This window comes from Nelumbo nucifera, chromosome 7 (genome assembly GCF_055504915.1).
Source record: "Nelumbo nucifera cultivar China Antique chromosome 7, China Antique-T2T, whole genome shotgun sequence".
Lineage (NCBI taxonomy): Eukaryota > Viridiplantae > Streptophyta > Magnoliopsida > Proteales > Nelumbonaceae > Nelumbo > Nelumbo nucifera.
The window spans coordinates 15,517,989-15,540,278 of NC_142655.1; the positions used below are offsets into that span (position 1 = coordinate 15,517,989).

Below are 22,290 nucleotides of genomic sequence, written 5' to 3' on the forward strand. Positions count from 1 at the left end.
TATGCAAACTAGAGGATAACTTTTAATAAATATATGAAATAAGTAGGGGTGATCATGGGCCAGGCTTGGGCTGGGCTTTGCAGTTATGATAAGGGCTATAGCTTAGGCCCGGCCCCAGGTCGGGGTTCCAGGCTTGAAACATAAGCCCTAGCCTAGGTCTATATGGATCGGGCCAATATCACTCATATATAAAACATTACATGTCTATATATTAAATGACATAACATGCATATAAACTTATTTTATACATTATATAATTAAATATTACATATAATATAAAGTATACATGTCATGTTATAACATTTATATAAAATATATAAAATAATGTAAAATAACATGTATGCATATGTATACATTATATATAAAATGTGTAAGTTTAAATATATGCGGGTTGAGCCGGGCCAAAGCTGGGCTTAAAGTATTAAATCCAAGCCCGACCCAAAAATTTGCGAGCTTGATGTGGGCCCGAGCCCGGGCTGGGCCTGAACACAAAACCCACACCCAAACCTAGAAATTCCGAGTTGGGCCGGGCCGGGCTGAAATGATCACCCCTAACTATAAGCGTGTCCAAGTAAGTTACATTATAGTTTAACATGATATGCCATTTTCATAAAAAACACCATCAACATCTTTAATTCATTAGGTTTCTCTATTGTTTCCTCTCATTGAATCATGACTCTTCATCCGACTAATTCTCCATCGTAGTGCCAATCCATTTCTTTACCACACTCCAATAAAGGGGCGCCCCACATTGCCCTACAGCACATCTCGACCTTGTATTGGAAACATCTCCCCATATGGAATAGGAATTCAGAACAGACCTTTTCTTAACAGTCTAATAAAATGTTTGATAAGACTGCAAACAAAAATGCGGAGTCCAGATCACTTGCCAACAAAACATATTCCAACCCTTACCAACATGATTTTACACCACACATCAAATACATTGCAGGTTCTACTTGTATAATGCGTCGGCAGAAAACAAAACAACTTTTAATTTTTGTCTATTTCTTTTCCTCTCTTTATGTAAACTCGCCACTTTTAATTGACTTATAAGTCAAACTTGTAAACCAATCTCAACCGACAACCATGAATTTGCATATGCATATCTCTAGTTGTTAGAGTATCTTAGTAGTTATGATAGACTCGTAACTAGGATCGTTATCTCTAATAGCTATCCTAGATAACTGATCACCTTATCTCATTATCATGTAGCTTATCCTCTGATAATTTCCTAGATAAACTCTAACATTATAATTGTTATCTTTTGTACATAGTTATCCTCTTGTAACCAGTTCTCTATTTAAATGACTAAAGAGACCAAGTCAATTCTCGACTAAGTCATTCCCTTCTCATTATTCTGGTATTGCTCTTATATGGTATCAGAGCCATTTGACAAACGTCGTGGCTTCAGAGACAAGCACCACTGCTCCTGTTGTCCAGAGACAAATGCAACCTGGATCGACAGATGGTCAAACTATTATGGTGGTCTCCCTTTCCAGTTTTATGAATGTAGTTTCAGTAAAACTGGACCGTACTAACTTCTTGCTTTGGAGCTCTCAAACTACACCAGCTCTCAGAGGGCAATGTTTATATGGCTATGTTGACGGATCTTTTCCTTGTCCTCCACTCCTCTTGGAAGATGTAAGTATCCAAGGATTTAGCCGCAACAACCCGGATCATGCGGCATGGATCGAACAAGACCAGTTGATCATAAGTTGGTTATTATCTTCATTAACAGAGCCAGTTTTGGCTCAAGTAGTTGGCTGTAAGACATCCAAAGAGGTATGGGATCGACTTTATGTTCTTTTTTCTTCTACAAGTCAGACTCGAATCCATGATTTGAAATTAGAGTTAGCCTATCTAAAGAAGGGTACTCTCACTATCACTGATTATGTTCAGAAAATTAAAAGTTTATCTGATGCATTAAGCTGCCTCTGGACACTTTCTAATTGATGTTGATCAAATTCATAGTCTTCTTGGTGATTTACCTACTGAATATGATACCTTTGTGCTCTCTGTGACTACTAGACTAGATAGTTTATCATTTTCTGAAATTCAAAGTCTGTTACTTACTTTTGAAAAGTAGTTAGAGCGTCACTCTTCACAATCTGTGCTTAACTCTCCCTCTGCTAATTTGACCAATAAGAAGAAAAACTTCAATCTTAACCAATCCTCTTCTTATAAGCCTCAACAATTTAATAATGATGGTGGTTCTGACAGTTCCAAGAAAACTTCCTATAATAACAATAATCGAAGCAAATCCAATTCCAAGAATGCCACAATAGTTTGACAACTCTGTAGGTATCTTGGCCATACAACAACTACTTGTCGCTGTTATTTGGAACTCACTGCCAATAAGAATACCAAGCAAACTCATACAGCCTCATCTTCGCGTTCAGCTCGTGATGATAATTGGTACCCTGATTCTGGAGCAACCAATCATGACTTCAGATCTTGGGAATCTCTCTCTTTATGATGATTATCATGGAACAAATCATATCCTAGTCGGCAATGGTACGAGTCTAGACATATCTCATATTGGCTCTTCTGTTTTGAATATTGATTATGGGTCTATTATCTTGAATAATATTCTCAGAGTTCCTAATACATCTAAGAACTTACTCTTTGTTAGCCAGTTTTGTAAGGATAATAAGGCAACCTTTATTTTTGATGCTACTGGATTCTCTGTTAAGGACAAAGCAACTAGGAAAATTCTCCTCCAAGGGCCGATTAAGGGAGGGCTCTATCAACTGAAGACAAATTGCACAACTAAAGCTCCATCAGCATTCCTTGGTGAGAAAGTATCGGTTTTCGTATGGCATCAACAGCTAGGACATCCCAACAAGTGAGTAGTTGCCCACATCTTATCTTCATTTCAGCTTCCAGTTTCAAATAAGGACATCTCTTTTTGTCCATCCTGTCCACTGGGCAAGAGTCATACCTTGCCATTTTCTAATAGTACTTTTGTTGTGAAGTATCCATTAGAACTTTTATTTTCTGATGTTTGGGGACCAGCCCCTGTCTCTACAAGACATGGTTTCACTATTAATTGATTTTTGTTGATGCTTACAACAATAATATATGGATTTTTCCTATGGCCTAATAAACCTCTCTCCCACTACAACACTTGATTGCAAAATTCTAGAAAATGTATAGTTGGGAAACCCTGTTGATATTCTTCCCTTCGTACCTTTGGTTGTGAAGCTTATGTATTGATTCCTAATGAGCAGAGGATCAAGCTAGATGCACAGTCCAAAAAGTGTATTTTTCTTGGCTATGCAAAAGGAACAAAGGGGTTCAGATTGTGAGATTCTATTAACCACAAAATAGTTATTAGCCAAGATGTTGTCTTCAATGAAGATTCAATGCAGAAAGAAAGTATGCAGCTAGGACTGGAGACAACATAAAACGTTGAAGTGGAATCTTTTCAAAAATTCAAAAGCAACAAGCTAATGAGACAGTTGTTGAAAATAACGATGAAACTCTTGAGAGTGAAACTCATGAAGATCAAAGTCGATTAGGGACAACTACAAGACCTACTGTATGACTTTAGGATTATGTAACAACTTATATTTGCACTACAGAAGAGCGTGAGCCTTGACCATATCAAGAAGCTTGTGAAAGTCCAGATGTTCGTCATTAACAAATGGCTATGGAAGAGGAAATGGAAGCTCTAAAGAAAAACAAAAGTTGGGAGGTATCAAACTGCCCAAGAACCGAAAGACCATTGGTTGCAGATGGGTGTACAAGCTCAAAAATGACACTAGTGGGAATATCAAAAGATATAAAGGTCGACTTTTTGTTAAAGGATATGCTCAGAAATTAGGTATCGACTTCAACAAAATATTCTCTCTTGCTGTTCAATTAAATACTATTCGTATTGTATTAAGTATGGCTGTAGTACTTGACTAGGAGTTGGAACAGATAGATGTCAAAACTGTCTTTCTGCATGGTAATCTTGAAAAAAGAAATTTATATGACTCAACCTGAAGGCTTTATCAAAAAGGACAAGAAGGATTTATTTTGTCGATCGACCAAGTCACTTTACGGCCTAAAACAAGAGCCAAGGTGTTGGTATAAGAAATTTGATTCCTTCATCATGAGCTTGGGTTTTAGTAAATGTGAAGCAAATCATTGTGCCTATACATACATTGGTGATGATCATTTCATCACTTTACTATTATATGTTGATGGCATGCTAGTTGCAAGTACTAACAAAGTGAGTATCACAACACTAAAAACTCATCTAGCTAGGGAGTTTGACATGAAGGATTTAGGGACGGCCAATCAAATTCTTGGGATGACAATATATAGGGACAAGAAGAATAGGACATTCTGGATAAATCAGAGGAGTTATGTCCAAAGGATCTTGTGCCACTTTAATATGCAAGAATCCTAACAAGTTAGTATTCCATTTCTTGTTGGTTTCAAGTGGTCTTTAGATCGATCTCCTAACACCGAAGCAGAAAAGGTAAAGATGTCCCATATACCATATTCATCAATAGTAGGCAGCCTTATGTTTTCCATGGTGTATACTAGAGTGGACATCACCCAAGCAATAGGAGCAGTCAATAAGTTCATGGAAAATCTAAGAAGAGATCGTTGGACTGCAGTAAAGAAAATCCTTTGTTACTTGAAGGGTACTTCTAAGGCTTCTATTTATCATAGTGGCCAAAGTTTGAAGTTAGTTGGTTATGTGGATGCAGACTATGTAGGAGGTCGTGAAAATAGAAAGTCAACTACTAGCTACATGTTCTCTTTAGCTGGTGGTGCAATGAGTTGGGCATCGAAGTTGGAGTGTGTAGTGGCTTTGTCTACAATAGAAGTAGAGTATATGTCAGCTACACAAGCATGTAAAGAAGGTATTTGGCTGAAGAGGCTGCTTGAAGAGTTCAATATTAAGCAGAAAGTGGTGATAATTCCCTGTGATAGTTAAAGCGCATTACACTTAGCACAAAATCCAGTATTTCATGCATTGACTAAGCACAGTGATGTACAATAATGCTTTGTTTGTAAAGTAGTTGAAGATGGGAAAATCTCATTAAAGAAGATCCATACCAAGAAAAACATTGCAAATATGTTGACGAAACCTATGACAAAAAAAGAAGTTTAACTGGTGCAGAATTTCTCTTGAGCTTGAAGTCACTTGACAAGATAATGATAATTGGCAGCTATTCTCAAGAGTGTTTTTCGCACTATAAAGAGAAATGTTTTCAAGTGGGAGAATGTTAAGGTGGTGTCAGTCCTCATTGACTGGCCCACCGAATACAGCAAGTTTTACATAGGGCTGCAAGTTGGCCATGTTAGGTTGGGTTGAGGCCAACCCTAGCCCAACCCTAAGTTCTAAACCCCCAACCCTAACCCTAACCCAACCCGACCTTTAATCCGACCTACCCAACCCTAACCCTAACCCTAACCCTAACTAAATTCCTTCAACCCTAACCCAACCCAACCCAACCCAAAGTCAACTTCGGGTTGGACTGGGCTTGGATTGGGCCCAACCCGACCTTCCCATCCCTTAAAATCTCGTAGAACTTCTTAATCTTAGATCTTAACTCAACTTTCATTACATATACTAATCCTATGTTTTATTAGTATTTTTTTGTTGATGTTTTTATAAGTACAAAATTCAGAAAAAAGAGTTTGAAATGACTATAGTTTATTATGATTACTTATAATAGATCTTTTATGGGCAACAAGCTATGGCTGGCAAACAACAATAGAGAGGAGATAAAGAATAAAATATTCAAAAAACATAAAATATGTTATCAAGGTTTTAATATTTCCAATTAGGATTATGTGGTAGTGGCAATATAACTATCATGCATCTAAACAAATCAATGTATGATCATATATATAACATATATTTATATATAATATGTACTATAGAGTTGGGTTCGGGTTGGGTCGGGTTACCCAAGGGGTCAACCCTAACCCAATTCGATGTAAAGTCGGGTTTATAAATTTCAACCCTAACCCTAACCCGAGCACCAATCGACCCAACCCAATCTGACCTTTTTGGTTGGGTTAGGGCTAGTCCGGCCCAAGTTGCAACCATAGTTTTATAATGGGATGATCCACCCAATAACAAGAAGTTGAGGTGAAAACCCTTTCTCACCCCTTGTTTTGACAAAACCAAAGGATATTTACTATGGATTGAAAGGGGGATTTAATCCTAGCTATCCATTTGGGTGTCAAATCAAAGGGTGCAAGATTTTTCTAAAATGCCCATTTTATCCCTCTTGTTTACCATGAATAAGGGTGGTCCATATCCTTGTAACTCATCCCATTCATTCTTGTTTATTCTCTTGTATGAGAGTGGGTTTTGGGTATCCGGTACGAGTTTCTCAACAAGGGTGTATGGGTGTGTGCTAAGTAATTGTAGTGATGTTCTAATGTAATTTCTCTTGTTTCTATAGTGAAGAATGTTAGACAGTGTATGCCCTTAATTCCAATCAGATTGATGTACATAAACATTTATTGTAAATGAATAAAAGTACATAATTGATTCATGTTATGTATGGTGTGTTTCTGTGAAATTACCCTTAAACTAGACACTTATGAGACTTGTGCTAGTTTAAAATGTTCCCAGTCGTTGGATAGACTTGGGGAAGTCTATCCTGCCAAAGCTGACACTAATGTGCTACCAAGTCGGTTGGGGTAGTTTGTCTCAGCTACCTGGGTTAGACCCAAAGCACATGTAGTGTGCGTTTGTTTGAAACACTAAACCCAGACCATTTTCCAATTATGCCCTAGACCTTGGAGACTAATGGGCAAAACTGAAAAGTTACACCTAACCCCTAGACTTAATTATGGTACTGTACTGGGTGTCAAATTGGGTTGTCTTTGATATGCCAATCAATGAGATCCTTTAAGGTCAAAACCTGGGTATGTTGGGCAGTCTGAGAATTCACTTGAGTGGATGATCATAGTAACAGGATCAGCCCCTTTGTCGGACAAAGTGAATGATCAGGGACTGCACTCTCTCTTAAAGAAACCAAAACTGCCTGCAGTCGATTTCAAATTTTTTTGAGATTTATTTTGCAAAATATATTTATATGAAATATATATATATATTATGTTTTAAGAAAAATGTTTGCAAAATGTTTTAATTCCTAGAATCCATCCGAGCAGAGAATGCAACACTGTACCTTGCAGCCGAGAGAGAGGTCATCTCTTGTTGAGTAGTGTTTGATCATTAAAGGTTGAGAGGTTAAGTGTAAGACTATTTAGGGTTGTTATACCTAATGGGCTATATCTCACTTAAGTCTATTGTCCTTGGGCCTTCATAGGATGGCTGGACTCAAGGACCATTTAGTGTAAATGTTGGGTCCATTAAGAGCCCATGCTGATGGACTTAGGGGTTTACTGTGTTTAGTGGTGAATTCGGTTAGGCTTTGTCACAGAAGCTAGGTTGAACCCATATGGGCATTTGTGAGGTCATTATTAGGGTCCCATGCCATACAAAGAGAGACAAATTAGTTAGCAACTAAGAGGGGACGTGAGCCACTTCTTAATTAGATTAATCAGGGTGTCACATAACAGCTTAAAGCATTCATGTGACATGGGGCGGATATGGGTATGGATATGAGTTTGGATCAACAATAGGATAAGAGGATAAGTCTTATCCACTTAAGAGTCCAGATCAAAATAAAGATTTGGATCAAAGACTCCTAATAGGATTATGAGAGATCATCTTTAAGGCTTATAAAAAGAAGGAGGGCGAATTGCTCCAGATCACTCAATTGTGCTCAGTTTTCTCTCCTTCTGCTCTTACCGCTCTACCCAATTTGTTCTCCACCTTTTGAACTAATAGAGATCAGTTCCTACCTCTGTTTTTGCAAGAAAATCATATCAAATTTTGTGCTCATACTCCCTTGCTCGATCAAAGCTATTGGATTGCAGTTCTTGTTGAAGGATTGCATTGCTGAGCCTGCTTCATCTTCAGCTGCGCCATTTTCAGTGGAAGCGGGTTTTGGTACCCTCTTTGGGCATGAACACCTACTTTGGGAACTACACGTGTGGATTCCGTATCAGTTGTTGGGTTGCAGAGTTCTTGCTGAAGGACGACATTGCTGAACCTACTTCGTCCTAAGCTGCGCCATCTTCAGCGGAAGTGGGTTTTGGTACCCTCTTTGGGCGTGAACACCTATTTTGGGAACTACACGTATGAATTCCGTATAAAGTATTCCTTTCCCTTTCTTTTGGTTCCAGATCTAGTCTGGTTTGGTTCAACAACAATCATTGAAAAATGTAATTTTTCTAAAACTAGGGAATGCGATTCTCGAAAGGGTAAAAGAAATTTTTGAAATTTCGCCCTACCATCCCGCATGGTTTGTCCATCCATATGATAGATTTTCCCTTCATTCAAAGAAGAAACTTTGAGCTGCTGCCTGTAGATGTAGACAGTTTGGCCCTACCATCCCGCATGGTTTGGCCATACATATGATAAATTTCCCCTTCATTCAAAGAAGAAACTTTGAGCTGCTACCTGTAGATGTAGACAATTTGGCCAAACCACGTTAAATTCGGTGTTGTCTCTCTTTGGCTTTTGCTATTTCCGTTTCCATTCCTTTATGCAAATATAGATTATCGGCTGCTTCAATCCCAACAATGATAGATCAAGAGAGAGTTTGGGGGAGTTTTGTATGTATAGGGTACTGGGGTTTATAAGAGGTTGCCCAAGTTTTATAATCCAATTCCTAATATAGTGGATTTTTTCTCCTCTAGTGGATGTAGGCAACAACATGAAGCACATTTATAGTTTTTATATGTTTCTCTATTTGCCAATTTTGGATCTTCGGTTTGACACAACATATATGCTCCATCTAGTTATTTGGTTTAATTTTTATGCTTGCTAATTGATTGACACGTGAGAAGCGTTTTGCAATAATATCTGCAAGAATTAAGGAATTCAAGGAAGACATGTTACACATAGAAAGTTGGGACTCAAATATAGTTGATAGTTGAGTAATGGCTTGTGATACCTGAACAAATATTGGTCCTCGTAAGGCTTTTGAAATCACCTTAAAAAATAGTTTGAGAGATACCGATAGACGAAGCAAATTGAAGGCTTTTTCAAACAGAACTTTCTCTCATGGCTGAGAGCTGGGTGAACATTAAAAGGTACAACTCGAGTATATACCAAGGATCCATGGTCATCCCGGAATATAATTCCTACAACAGAAGAAATAGGATTCAAAACTGGTTAAGGACGACTGCTCCAATGAATACTGAATTTTGAAGGAATGCCAATTGCAGCCTAAGATGATAAGATGGGAGGAATTACAAATTAGAGCACCTTGAATATGCACCAATGGCAATTTAGAGATACAAATTTTAAAACATGGGCATGCATCTTTGTCATCAATTCAATCTTAATTAATTTGGTGATTTGATCTATTGCTCCCACTTGGTTGTAATTAATGATAGTTAAACTATATATATTCTGAAACGCCAGGCTTGCAATAATTTATTATGGTTTTCTATTGGTTATATTTTAATTGTTATACCAGTTGTATTTTTGAGTTATTTAAAACGGCCTTGTGGACAAAGCCTTGTTTTTGTTCTAGTATATTCTCTTTCCCAGTGGTTATTAATAAAAAAATTCATATCTATCGAGAAAAAAAAAAAAATATTTTCAATTTTATAGAACCGGTGATGCTTCTAAATTCATATCCCCAGTCCCCAGAGCTTTTTCTTGGTATAAAATGTTGCAGAACTAATGAAGAATGAAGACAAAAAAAGTCGAATAATTTTTGTCTGATAAAATAGCCACTTTTAATTGACTTGTAAGTCAAGCTGGTAAACCAATCTCAACCGACAACGATGAATTCGCATCTGCATATCTCTAGTTCCACAAATGCAAGACCATGAATTCACGTGCCCCGGTCTTCAATGTGACGATTCTGATTTAATGACATGGTACATGACAGGACAGCTGATATACGTCGAAAATTAAAGAAAATAGATAAAATCAATGCGTGGAAGCACTGGTTAGGTGCAGGATTAATTTTATAGAGAAAAATCGGTTAGATGATCAATTTCCAAACCTTCCTAGATCTGAATATGAAGAGAGTATGATCAATTTTCTAGTAAGAGAAAAGAAATGGCAGAGAGCGCTGTAAGCTTTCTACTCGGACAGCTTACATCCTTGATAGAGGAAGACGTGAAGTTATTGAAGAATGTGCATACAGATGTGGTGGATATCAGAGATGAACTGGAAAGCATTCGAGCCCTTCTAAGAGATGCTGATGCAAAGGGAGAAACAAGCGAAGGCATAAAGGCATGGGTGAAACAAGTGAGGGATGTGGCTTATGACATTGAAGACGTTCTCGATGAGTTCAAGTTTCGCTTTGCACAACAAGGACAAGATCAGTCGCATAGATTCACTAGATATCTTCACAAAACCACCCGCTCCGTCAAGAACTTAAGATCGCGCCGTTCACTAGCCACTCAAATAAAGGAGATTAAAGCCAGAGTACATGACATATCAAGTAGAAGGGATCGATATGAATTGATCAGAAACCTAGAACAAGCTTCAGAAGGTTCAAATTCTACAGGTGTTAAGTGGCATGATATTCGAGAAGATGCCCTTCTGTTGGATGAAGCTGAGCTGGTAGGGATTGGCAAGCCCAAGGAAGAAATAATTGGGTGGATTGTGGAGGATGAATCAAAGCTTGGAGTGATTTCTGTGGTTGGCATGGGTGGTTTGGGCAAGACGACTCTGGTCAAGAAGGTGTATGATGACCAAAGGGTGAAGAGACACTTCCAAACCCAAGCATGGGTTACATTTTCAGAGTCACCTGGGATCCACGAGTTGCTAATAGAAATGATAAAGCAATTAGTATATGCAGAGCAAAAGCAACCAATTCCTCAAGATGTTGCAGAAATGAAAGACGCCCAACTGAAGCAGCTACTCCAAGAATTTCTAAAGCAAAAGAGGTATGTAGTCGTTCTTGATGACATATGGAGCATACCAGCATGGGATTCTGTTAAAAATGTCTTCCCTAATAACAATTTTGGAAGCAGAATAATTATTACAACACGCTCTAATGATGTAGCTTCATCATGCATAAAATCTTGTTTTCGAGTTTATAATCTTCAACCGTTGTCCCAAGAAGAGTCCTGGACTCTGTTTTGCAAAAAGACTTTTTCGTTCTCCCCAGAGCAGATTTGTCCTCCAGAATTGGAGGTGCCATCTCAAAGCATTGTGAAAAAATGTGGAGGACTTCCACTTGCAATTGTGACAGTAGGTGGTGTTCTATCGACAAAGCCGAAGATTACAACAGAATGGGAGATGTTCAATCGTAGCCTAGGTGCTGAGTTAAATTTGGATGACAGACTTAAGGGTATGATGAAAATACTGTCTTTGAGCTATAATGATCTGCCATACCATCTGAAGTCTTGCTTCTTGTGCTTGAGTATGTTTCCTGAAGATGAATTGATTGATAGGATGAGACTGATTCGCATATGGATGGCAGAAGGGTTTATCCAAAGAATTCAAGGAAAGACCTTAGAAGAGGCTGGGGAGAGTTATTTCAGTGAACTCGTTAATAGGAGCCTCATCCAGGTAGCAAATAAAGCAGATGATGATGGAAGAGTCATAGACTGTCGAATCCATGACCTTATTCGAGAATTCATCCTTTCAAAAGCAAGGGACCAGAGTTTTGGGGCCATAAGTAATGCTGATGGGCAGGATGTAATGGTAGATGGAAAAATCAGGCATTTATCAATCCATGGTAGTTGTCAATGGGGAGTAGAAAACGAGAAATTCACCCACCTTCGTTCTTTGTTCATGTTCAGGCAAGATGCGACATTCAACATATCTAGATGCAGTACTGCATTCTTTTCCAGGCTTAAGCTGCTCAAGGTTTTGGATTTGAGACATGCTCCCTTGGATGTATTTCTGGAGGAGTTCACAGATCTCTTCCATTTAAGGTACTTATGCTTGAGAAACACCAAGGTCAAAATGGTTCCAAATTCTATCAAGAAGCTTCAAAACCTTGAAACCTTGAATCTCAAGTATACGTATGTGTCTGAGTTGCCTGTTGGGATCCTCAACCTTCATAAACTACGGCATCTTATTGTTTACCGTTACAACTATGGACCTCTTTATTATACATTTCATCAACCAGGATTTAAGGCACCAAGTGGAATTGGGGATATGATATCCCTTCAAAAGCTCTGCTGCGTAGAAGCAAACACCGGGAGTGACCTAATTACAGAGCTTGGGAAGTTGGTCCAGCTGAAGCGATTGGAGATTAGGAAATTAAAAACAGAAGATGGAAGACATCTATGCTCCTCCATTGAGAAAATGAGCTGCCTTCATTCGTTAACGATAGCTGCATTACACGAGGAGGAGATTCTGGACCTACAACATCTATTTTCGCCCCCACCTTTTCTTCGACGGTTATTGTTGACGGGGCGTTTGGAGAAATTACCAGACTGGATTGGTTCGTTGCACAATTTGACCACGATAGACTTGAGGTGGTGCAAATTCAAGGATGATCCACTTGGAGACCTTCAAGCTTTGCCCAACCTAACGACGATGCTTCTTATCGATACTTACGATGGAAAAAAATTATGTTTTCGGCGAGGAGGGTTTCAGAGGCTTAACTACCTAAACCTTAACAATTTACAAGGATTGAGAAGGGTGAGTGTAGAGGAAGGAGCATTACCTAATCTCGAAAATCTACATATTCAACATTGCAGAGTTCTAGAGAAGGTGCCATTAGGCATTGAACACCTCTCCAAGCTTCGATACGTTTTATTTGATAATTTGTCAGAAGAATTTATGATGAAGATAGGGACTCAAGGCGAAGATTCTTGGAGAGTTGCACATATCCCAGTCGTTGATTTTTGGTATCAAGAATATGGACGGTGGGAGGGTGTTCGTACTTAAATTGCATGGGAAGGTTCTGCATCTGCTGATCAGGTTCATTTGGTAAGTGCCTAATTAACCAACATTTTTCCTTTTTTTCTTTTAGTTTTAATTTTTCATTTTCACTCCCCAAAATTTTTATAGGTATTAATTCTCACTGGCCTCGGTCATTGGTTGAGTCATGGCATCGATAATCGAGCGTTAATCTTTTCCCCTATGAGCTCTATGATGCTGATACTTGCCTTGAATCCATTGCTACTAACTTACTTGTTCTGTTTTTTATGATTGGCAGGAGCACATGCTTCGGGGAAGGTCTTGTTTTGTCAGTGTTTGTTCATCTATTTCAACGTTTATATATTAATTGTTGGAGTGAAATGAAGAGTGAAGACATTGAAGACATGTTTCAGCTTAGAAATTTTATCACTGCATGCATACTGTGACCTCGGGTTTAATTACAGTTGATAGTCAAAGTATTGTTTCAGAATTGTTTGGCCTGTGTTTGTTCATTCATCCATTAATTTCAGTATTTATTGTTGGAGTGAAGATGTCGAAACTGAAGACACGCATGTTTCAGCAGGGAATCACTATATATATTGTGGTTTGGGGTTTAATATGGCATCAGTGCCAATGCTGGTCCTGGTAATGGTCTGTCTTGTTGGGTTCAATGTGTTGCTTGTCTCAAAGTTACATTGTATCTTATGAACTTGTTTATTAAAATCAGTTGCATTTATTTGTATGGTTTCTTGGAAAATGAATTGAACTACTGCGTTAAGAAGTACTTTAGACAGTGTATATGAAAGCTGAAGAGTATTACTTCAATTCAACTACTAGGCACTACGGGTGCGATTTGGGTGGTCCAATCCAAGCCCAAATTGACCCAGCTCACAATTTTGTGCAGGTTGGGTTTGGGTTTAAAAGGAGCCCACATTTTCTATTCACTTTTTCTACTCACTCTCTACCCGCCGTGAATCAGCCACAAATCTCGCGGTTCATAAGAGAAATGTATGATTCTAATTCACGGTGGGTAGAGAATGGGTAGGAAAAGTGAATAGAAAATTCCGAGTGGTTTAAAAAGTTACATTTTTCTATTTTTCAGGATGGACCCGGATGTGTGTGTGTTAAAGTTCAGTGGGGGGCTGATTGATCAAAATGATCCCAGCCCAACCTAAATGCATCAAAATTTAGTGTGAATTGGGCCCAGATTAGAGAGATTGGGCTTGACTTTGGGTTTGGTCTGGGCTCAAGTTTTAAGCCGAATATGCTAAAATGGAAAATGCCAAAGTGGCATGTGTCTGTTTTGATTCTCAGCTAAGGCAAATTGTTGGGATTTATAATCTGTATAGGTTACAGGAAGCTGTATAGGTGGTGAAGTTGTAACTTATTGATAGCATCTGGACGATACTGTCATACTTCTATCAGTTTAGAACCGATGTAGAGGACGAAGAGTGATTTGCATCGTGAATATGCTCGTATGGTTGATGACTGAAGATTGGGTACTTCAGCATGTTCAATTTAAATATTGATCTACAACAGTTTATGTGATAATTCTCCTGGTGCAGATTTTGCTCATGTGCTTGAAATTGAAATTGGGGGCTACCCAACAATCAGTGTGCCTGCATACAGGCGTGCCATTTGGCCTCTGCTTTGGGGCATTAAAAGGTCTGAGCCAACGATTGATTAAGATTGCTTATGCCTTTGAACAGGCCACAAAGATCAGGAAGCCTCCATCCTTCCAACCTTGAAACCTTAAAAGTGGAGGGATACAGGGCATCTAGCATAACCTGCATCACCAAGTGAATGGATACAGGGATTTAGGATTTGAAATAATCAGCTTCTCCTCTATGAGGGCTTCTATGTTCTTGAGGTACAATAAATGGCAACACGTTAATAATACAAGATGAAGGCCTAGTAATAATTGTAAGGGAATATTTCGGAGTAGTACACTGTATTTTGGGCCTAGAGTTATTTTGATCTCCGAACTTTAAAAATATAATAATTTAGTATTTAAACTTTTAAAATGTGACAATCTAGTATTTGTTGTTAACTAACTGTTAATCAGCCGTTAAATGGCATTTTAAAAGGACACAAATGCCCTTCAAGTGTTATTTAATTTTCTTTATCAACCATCTAAATGTTGATAAAAAATTAACAGTCCCAAATCTTTGCCTTTTCCATTCAAGAAAGTTGGGGTCACGTTTGAGTGGACATTCTGGTGACCCCAACCATATTGAATTGAAGAGGCAAGGATTTGAGACTGTTAATTTTTTGTCATTTTGGTTTGTTCAAATTTGGATAACATTAGATATATCACACTGAATAGTAGGGGTGTTCAAATTTGGATACCAAACCAAACTAAATAAGCTAACTCATTTTGGTTTGTTTGGTTTTCGGTTTGGTAATTTTAAAGATATCGGTTTTCAATTTTCAATTAGGTTTAAAAAAATATTTCAATTGAATCAAACTGAAAACCAAATTGATAGAGGCCCATCTCATCATATGGGCGACAACTCATGGGAAGAATTCAAGATAAGCCAAAGAACTCAAAGAATCCAAGATAATTCAGGAATTCAAGATACATCAAGAATTCAAGAGTCCAAGATAATTCAAGAATTCAAGATTATCTCAAGAAAATTCAAGAATTCAAGAACCATCAAGAATTCAAGAATCCAAGACCCATCAAGAATTCAAGAATTCAAGATAATCCAATAAACCAAGAGTTCAAGATAATCCAAGATTCATACCAAGATTAGGATAGCCCATGCATGGATAAGATTCAGGGAGATTGGACGGTGAAGATCAAGCCAAAGAATTCGATCCTAGCAGATTAGATGTTTTGATATCTATCTTAGTTGTTCTTTCCTAGTTCTTTTACAATTTCCAGATGTACTATAAATACTGCTATTTTCCAGTTAATACACACTTTAGATTTAATCTTCAATTTCCGCCACCTTTTCTCTCTCCTCTAGAGAATTCGTGTTTGCTTCGCTAGAAGCGAGTGTTCGCCCGGTGCTTGCATAGCCAACTCGGTTTTATTGCTTCCACGCTGCGTCAAGTGGTATCAGAGCAAGGAATTTGCCCAGTCAGATGGCCAACCAAGACGGTAGCAGTCACAACCCACCCCGTGACGGAGATCAGGGGTTACAAGTTGTTTGGAGAGCGATTGAAGAACAGCGCACAGCCACACGTAACATCGAACAACAATTGGTAGAGATTGCTGGACAACTGCGAACCTTGTTACGGGAGGATGTTCCACGGAACTGGGAGAATCCATACCCAATTAAAGGAGACGACCACGACAGACATGTATTCCGGCGCCTAGTTCTTGACGACGACAGTGATGATGAGTTAGAATTTGGTGGTGCTCCAGTTTTTCCTAGAGACGACAGAAACGGCAGAAATTGACGCAATCAAGGTAATTTCAACCCCCGTAGGAGTAATGATGAATTTAAACTCAAAGTAGATATTCCTACTTTTAATGGGGCTGTTGTCATAGAAGGACTTCCAGACTGGATCACAGAAGTCGATCGTTTCTTCAAGTACATGGAGATACCAGAAGAACGGAGGGTAAAATTGGTAGCTTTCCGGTTAAAGGGAGGCGCATCTGTTTGGTGGGAATGCCTAAGAGAGACCCGAATCAGAGAAGGAAGGGGTCCTGTTCAAACCTGGAGGCGCATGAAACAGTTAATCAGAGGTAGATTTTTACCCCCAGATTATGAACAGTACATGTTTAAATCTTACCAGCGGTGTGCGTAGGGTTCCCGTAGTGTTAATGAATATACATAAGAATCTTTAAGATTAGCTGAAAGAAACCAATTATCTGAAAGTGATAACCAGCAGGCATCCCGTTATCTGAGCGGTTTAAGACCGTCTATCAGAGACAAAATTGGTGTACAGATGGTTCTTAGTGTGCAGGAAGCAAGGAACCTAGTCTTGAAAGCAGAATTGATGTTCCAAGAAAAGGCCCGTAGTGATAATTACCGCCGGGTGGAGGAACGCTACAAAGTACCCTTTTCTATTGGTAAGTACCATGATGAAGTCTATTGTGATATTGTAGACATGGATGATTGCCATATTCTGTTAGGTAGGCCTTGGCAATTTGATACAGATGCAAGGCACATGGGGAGGAAAAATACCTACCAACTTGAAAAAGAGGGTATACACTACACTTTGCTACCCATGGCTGAAAAGAATGTTCCAAAGGCCCCAAAAACAAATGAGAAAAATTTCCTTACTATTACCCATCATCATGATGAATTTGTAAAAGAATGTAAGGATACCCGCGATGTACATTTGTTGAAGGGAGAAAATATGAATGAAACACTAGAGGAAAATAAAATTCTAGGAGAAATGCAAGGACTACTTGATGAGTTCCATGATGTAGTTCCAGATGAGTTACCAAATGAACTCCCACACATGCGAGATATACAACATCACATTGATTTTGTTCTTGGTGCTAGAATCGTAATTTTGTACGCTGTGACAGGGAGGCTGCCAACGAATTGGGCTAGAATCATAATTCCCCTTGTAAATTCTTCATGGAAGTTAGAATTTCCTTCATACTTCGATCCTCTTCCGGCACTTTTCAAATTGCTGAAAATTAAGCCATATCAGAAGGCAAAAGTTACCCCGGAGGATCTTGACAAGCGAAAACATTCCTTAAACTTAGAGGGTGATTCGGATGAAACTGCAGCACTCTTGCCTCTTTTGAAACGAAGAAAGGGGGCCAACATCCTGAGAAAAGTAACAATGAACAAGTTATCTCAGAGTCAGCTTTAAATAAGCTTGTCGGTACTGCAGATACGTACAATTTGGAGGAAATGGATCCTCCCAAAACACTCATGTGTGGTCTAAGGCCGTATCAGAAACAAGCCCTTTATTGGATGACAGAATCGAGGAAGGGAATTGATGTTGAGCAAGTGGCCAAAACACTTCATCCATGTTGGTCAGCCTACCGTATATGTGATAAGAGAGCATTTGCAATCTATGTTAACAATTTCTCAAGGGAAGCTACTACACAATTTCCTAGTGCTTTAATACTTGCTGACCTTCATCGCTACCTACCAAAGACGACCCTCGCATATCCTAGGCACGACTCAGGGTCGAGTCCTTTCCAAGTGGGGGAGAATGATGGAGGCCCATCTCATCATATAGGCGACAGCTCATGGGAAGAATTCAAGATAAGCCAAAGAACTCAAAGAATCCAAGATAATTCAGGAATTCAAGATACATCAAGAATTCAAGAGTCCAAGATAATTCAAGAATTCAAGAACCATCAAGAATTCAAAAATCCATGACCCATCAAGAATTCAAGAATTCAAGATAATCCAAGATTCATACCAAGATTAGGATAGCCCATGCATGGATAAGATCCAGGGAGATCGGACGGTGAAGATCAAGCCAAAGAATTCGATCCTATCAAGACCAAGATCAAGAAGAATTCAATCCTAGCAGATTAGATGTTTTGATATCTATCTTAGTTGTTCTTTCCTAGTTCTTTTACAATTTACAGATGTACTATAAATACTGCTATTTTCCAGTTAATACACACTTCAGATTTAATCTTCAATTTTCGCCACCTTTTCTCTCTCCTCTAGAGAATTTGTGTTGCTTCACTAGAAGCGAGTGTTCGCCCGGTGCTTGCATAGCCAGCCCAATTTTATTGCTTCCACGCTGTGTCACAAATTAACCAAAACAAATACATATATTTGTATTTTAATTATAAACAAGAGAATGACCCTATAATTATTACGAGGCTAGCTAGTATTTTGATCTTTTTTATTCATGTATTTTGATAAAGTTTGTTTGACACATCATATTAAGTATAGGGTGTAATTTTGTTTAAAATTTACTATTTATTTGGAATATCTACTTTAAGTTTATTATTTAATGTTTAATTTGTAATTGACAATATATTTCAGACAAAAAAAATGGAACCTATAACTTTGAGATTTTTTTATTCAAATTAAAAAAATAGAAAGATAATGGGCCTAGATATTTTGTGGTGAATACTTTTTCTTTATAAGTAGTCGTGTTTAGGGCCATTAATTTGATCTATTTTGTTTGACAACCGTACTTAGTACGGGTCAAGTTTGTTTATTGATTTAAAAGATTATATTGGGTTTTATTTGTAATTAACTGTCCATTTTATCTAAAAGAATGGGCCTCAAACCATTTTATCTAACATGCCATTATTGTTTTGAGATTCACTAATACTTATGTGGAAATTTTATTTATGTTTCTTATTTAATTATTAATTTGATAAGTTAAATTGGGCTTACTTTTTAATTGATGATTTATGTTCTTATTTAATTAATTAATTTGTATGACCTATTTCTAGATTTTCAGTTTCTTGTTGTAAAAATGGAATGGCAGAAAATGAAAGTGTGAGACATGCCTTCTGCAATTGTGAAATTTATAATTGCTTATTTTGCAGTAAAATAGAATGGTTTAAAAAATATCCCTTATTTAGAGAGTGTAGTTAACCACTTCCACCTCTAGCCAAGCTATAGGCCATTTCGGTAGAAAAAGAGGAACGTTGCACTAGAGCATTAGAAAACCATCGAAGAGGAAGTTGACATGCTACTTGATGTCGACTTCATCCGAGAGGTACATTACCCTAATTGGTTGTTCAATGTGGTCATGGTAAAGAAGGCTAATAGGAAATGGCAAATCTATATTGACTTCACAAATCTCAACTGAGCTTGCCCCAAAGACAACTTTCCTTTGTCGAGGATCGACCACCTCGTCGACGCCACCACAGGGTATGACCTACTAAGTTTCATGGATGCCTTCTCCGGATACAATCAGATCAAGATGCATGCCAAGGATGTGGAGAAGACCTCATTCATCACTGAGCATGGCACCTATTACTACAAAGTCATGCCCTTTGGGCTCAAGAATGCTAGAGCCACCTACCAGATGGGGAAAAATGTCAAAACCTACATAGATGACATGATTGTGAAGAGCCTAAAGGCCAACCAACACACCTAGGACCTAGCTGAGACCTTTTCCACTCTATTGAAGTGCAATATGAAGCTTAATCCCAGCAAGTCTGCCTTTGGTGTCACCTTGGGCAAATTCTTGAGTTTGTCGTAATGTAGTAGGGTATTGAGGGCAACCCAGAGAAGATTCAAGCCATACTGGACATGGCACCACCTTGGTTGATCAAAGAAGCTCAGAGACTCACCGGTTGGGTGGCTGCCTTCAACCGATTCATGTCAAAGTTGGTTGACCACTGTCTACCTTTCTTTTGAACCATCAAGAAACTGAAGGACTTCTATGGATTGAAGATTGCTAGTGTTCCTTTGACGAGCTGAAGTCTTACGTCGCCTCGCCCCCTCTGCTCACTCGGCTACTTCCACGAGACATGCATGTTGTACCTGTACCTCTAGGCCGGGGACGAGGCCATCAGTTCTGTTTTGGTGTGGGAAGAAGATGGAATGTAGAGACCTATTTACTATGTCAACAAGGTCCTCTACGACGCCAAGACCCGCTACCCCAAGGTGGAGAAGTTCGCCTTCACCTTGGTAGTCTCGGCCAAGAAACTCAGGCCTTACTTTCAAGCCCACAACATCACAAACTTGACCAGCCAACCCTTCAAGTTTGTTCTCTCCAAACTTGAGACCTCAGGTTAGTTGACTAAATGGGCTACCGAGCTTTCTGAGTTCAACCTACAGTACCAATTGAGGCCTACAACCAAAGCACAAGCCCTAACTGATTTCTTGGTAGAGTGCACCTTCAGCAGAGCCATCAGCTCGACTCTCATAGATGATGATCGACCTCAGCCAACATGGAAATTGTTTGTGGATAGATCTTCCAATGCTAAGGGAAGCAGATCAGGCCTCATATTCCTTACCTAGGATGACAATGTAGTGAAGTATGCGTTGAGATTTGACTTCTCGGCCTCCAACAATGAAGCTAAGTACGAGGCCCTACTCGCCAGGTTGCATCTTTCCAAAGACCTCAGTGCCTGACACATTGAAGTCTACAACAACTCCTAACTAATGGTGAACTAAGTGAACAACGAGCATGAGGCTGGAGAACACAACATGGCCAAGTATTTAGCCAAAGTGCAATAACTGGCCCACCAATTCTAACGCATTGCTTTGATGCAAGTCCTGTGGGCCAAGAACATGAGGGCGGATGCCCTATCCAAATTGCCAAACACATCGGGTCTAGCCCTCGGCCACACTGTTCCTGTTGAGAAGCAAGCGCAACCCAACATCAAAGAAATCTAGGTGCTCCCCGTGCAAGTTGACCCTTGTTGGATGGACACCATCCTCACCTACCTGCAACATGAGAAATTGTCATTGATAGGAATGAAACAAGATGAGTCCAACAGTAGGCATCTCACTACACTCTACTTGAAGGGAAGTTGTATAGAAGATCTTTCACCTTGCCCTACCTCCGGTGCCTTCATCGGGAGAAGGGTGAGTATGTGCTCTAAGAGAACCTTGAAGGCATCTAAGGTAACCACCTCAGAGGTAGAGCCTTAGCCCAAAAAACTCTAAGGCAAGGGTATTTTTGGTCAACAGTACAAAAGGATGTAGCCGAGCTTGTGCAGAAGTGTGACCGATGCCAGAGACACTCCAACATCTTCCATCAGCTAGCCACAACTCTCTCGGCCCGCAGTAGTCTATGGCCCTTCGCCAAATGGGGAATGGATCTCCTCGGCCCCTTCCCTCAAGCCACTAGGAATAGAAAGTCAAAAAATACCTCGTTGTCACCATTGATTACTTCACCAAGTTGGTCGAAGCGGAGTCCTTGACCACCATCACGTCCAAGATGATCCAACACTTCTTTTGGAAGAACATAATTTGTCGTTTCGGCATCCCTAACATGCTCGTCACTGACAATGGCAAGCAATTCGACGATGCCAAGTTTAGAGAATGGTGTGCCAGCCTCGACATTATGCAGTAGTACACCTCGATAGGCTACCCTCAAGCCAACGACCTAACCAAGGTCACCAACAGGACAATTGTGGACGGGTTGAAAACAAGATTTGATAGAGCCAAAGGCCTTTGGGTCGATGAGTTATACAATGTCCTATGGGCCTAGCGGACGACACCTCAGACCGTTACAGGAGATACCCCATTCAACCTAACTTATAGCACCGAGACTATCATTCTAGCAGAGATCGGCCAGCAGATGCTTCAAACCGAGGTGTACAATGAAGCCGAGAATGATGAAGAATTGAAAGTCAACTTGGGTCTGTTGGAAGGTGTTTAGGAGTAGGATCAACTCAGGATTGTGGCCTATCAGCAGAGAGTAGTCCGCTACTACAACTCTCGTGTGAAGGAAAGGCATTACAAGGAAGGAGATCTCGTACTCAGAAAAGTCATGGTGCCTAAGCCCGGTGTTGAAAAGCTTCTTCCCAATTGGGAAGGTCCCTACAGAATCAAACA

At 39.3% G+C, this 22,290-nt stretch overlaps 1 protein-coding gene across 1 annotated transcript; it reads left to right on the top strand.

The window, feature by feature from the left end:
- The first annotated feature begins 9,894 nt into the window (after positions 1–9,894).
- Positions 9,895–13,637, top strand: LOC104607772 (disease resistance protein RPM1-like). The gene is made up of 2 exons (XM_010273466.3): positions 9,895–12,949; positions 13,179–13,637. Exon 1 carries the CDS (start codon positions 10,112–10,114, stop codon positions 12,905–12,907), a length of 2,796 nt encoding a protein of 931 aa, XP_010271768.1. The 5' UTR covers positions 9,895–10,111; the 3' UTR covers positions 12,908–12,949; positions 13,179–13,637.
- The last annotated feature ends 8,653 nt before the right edge of the window (positions 13,638–22,290 follow it).

Excerpts from the sequence above, each read along its gene's own strand:
- LOC104607772 (XM_010273466.3), top strand. The coding sequence starts at position 10,112 with ATGGCAGAGAGCGCTGTAAGCTTTCTACTCGGACAGCTTACATCCTTG.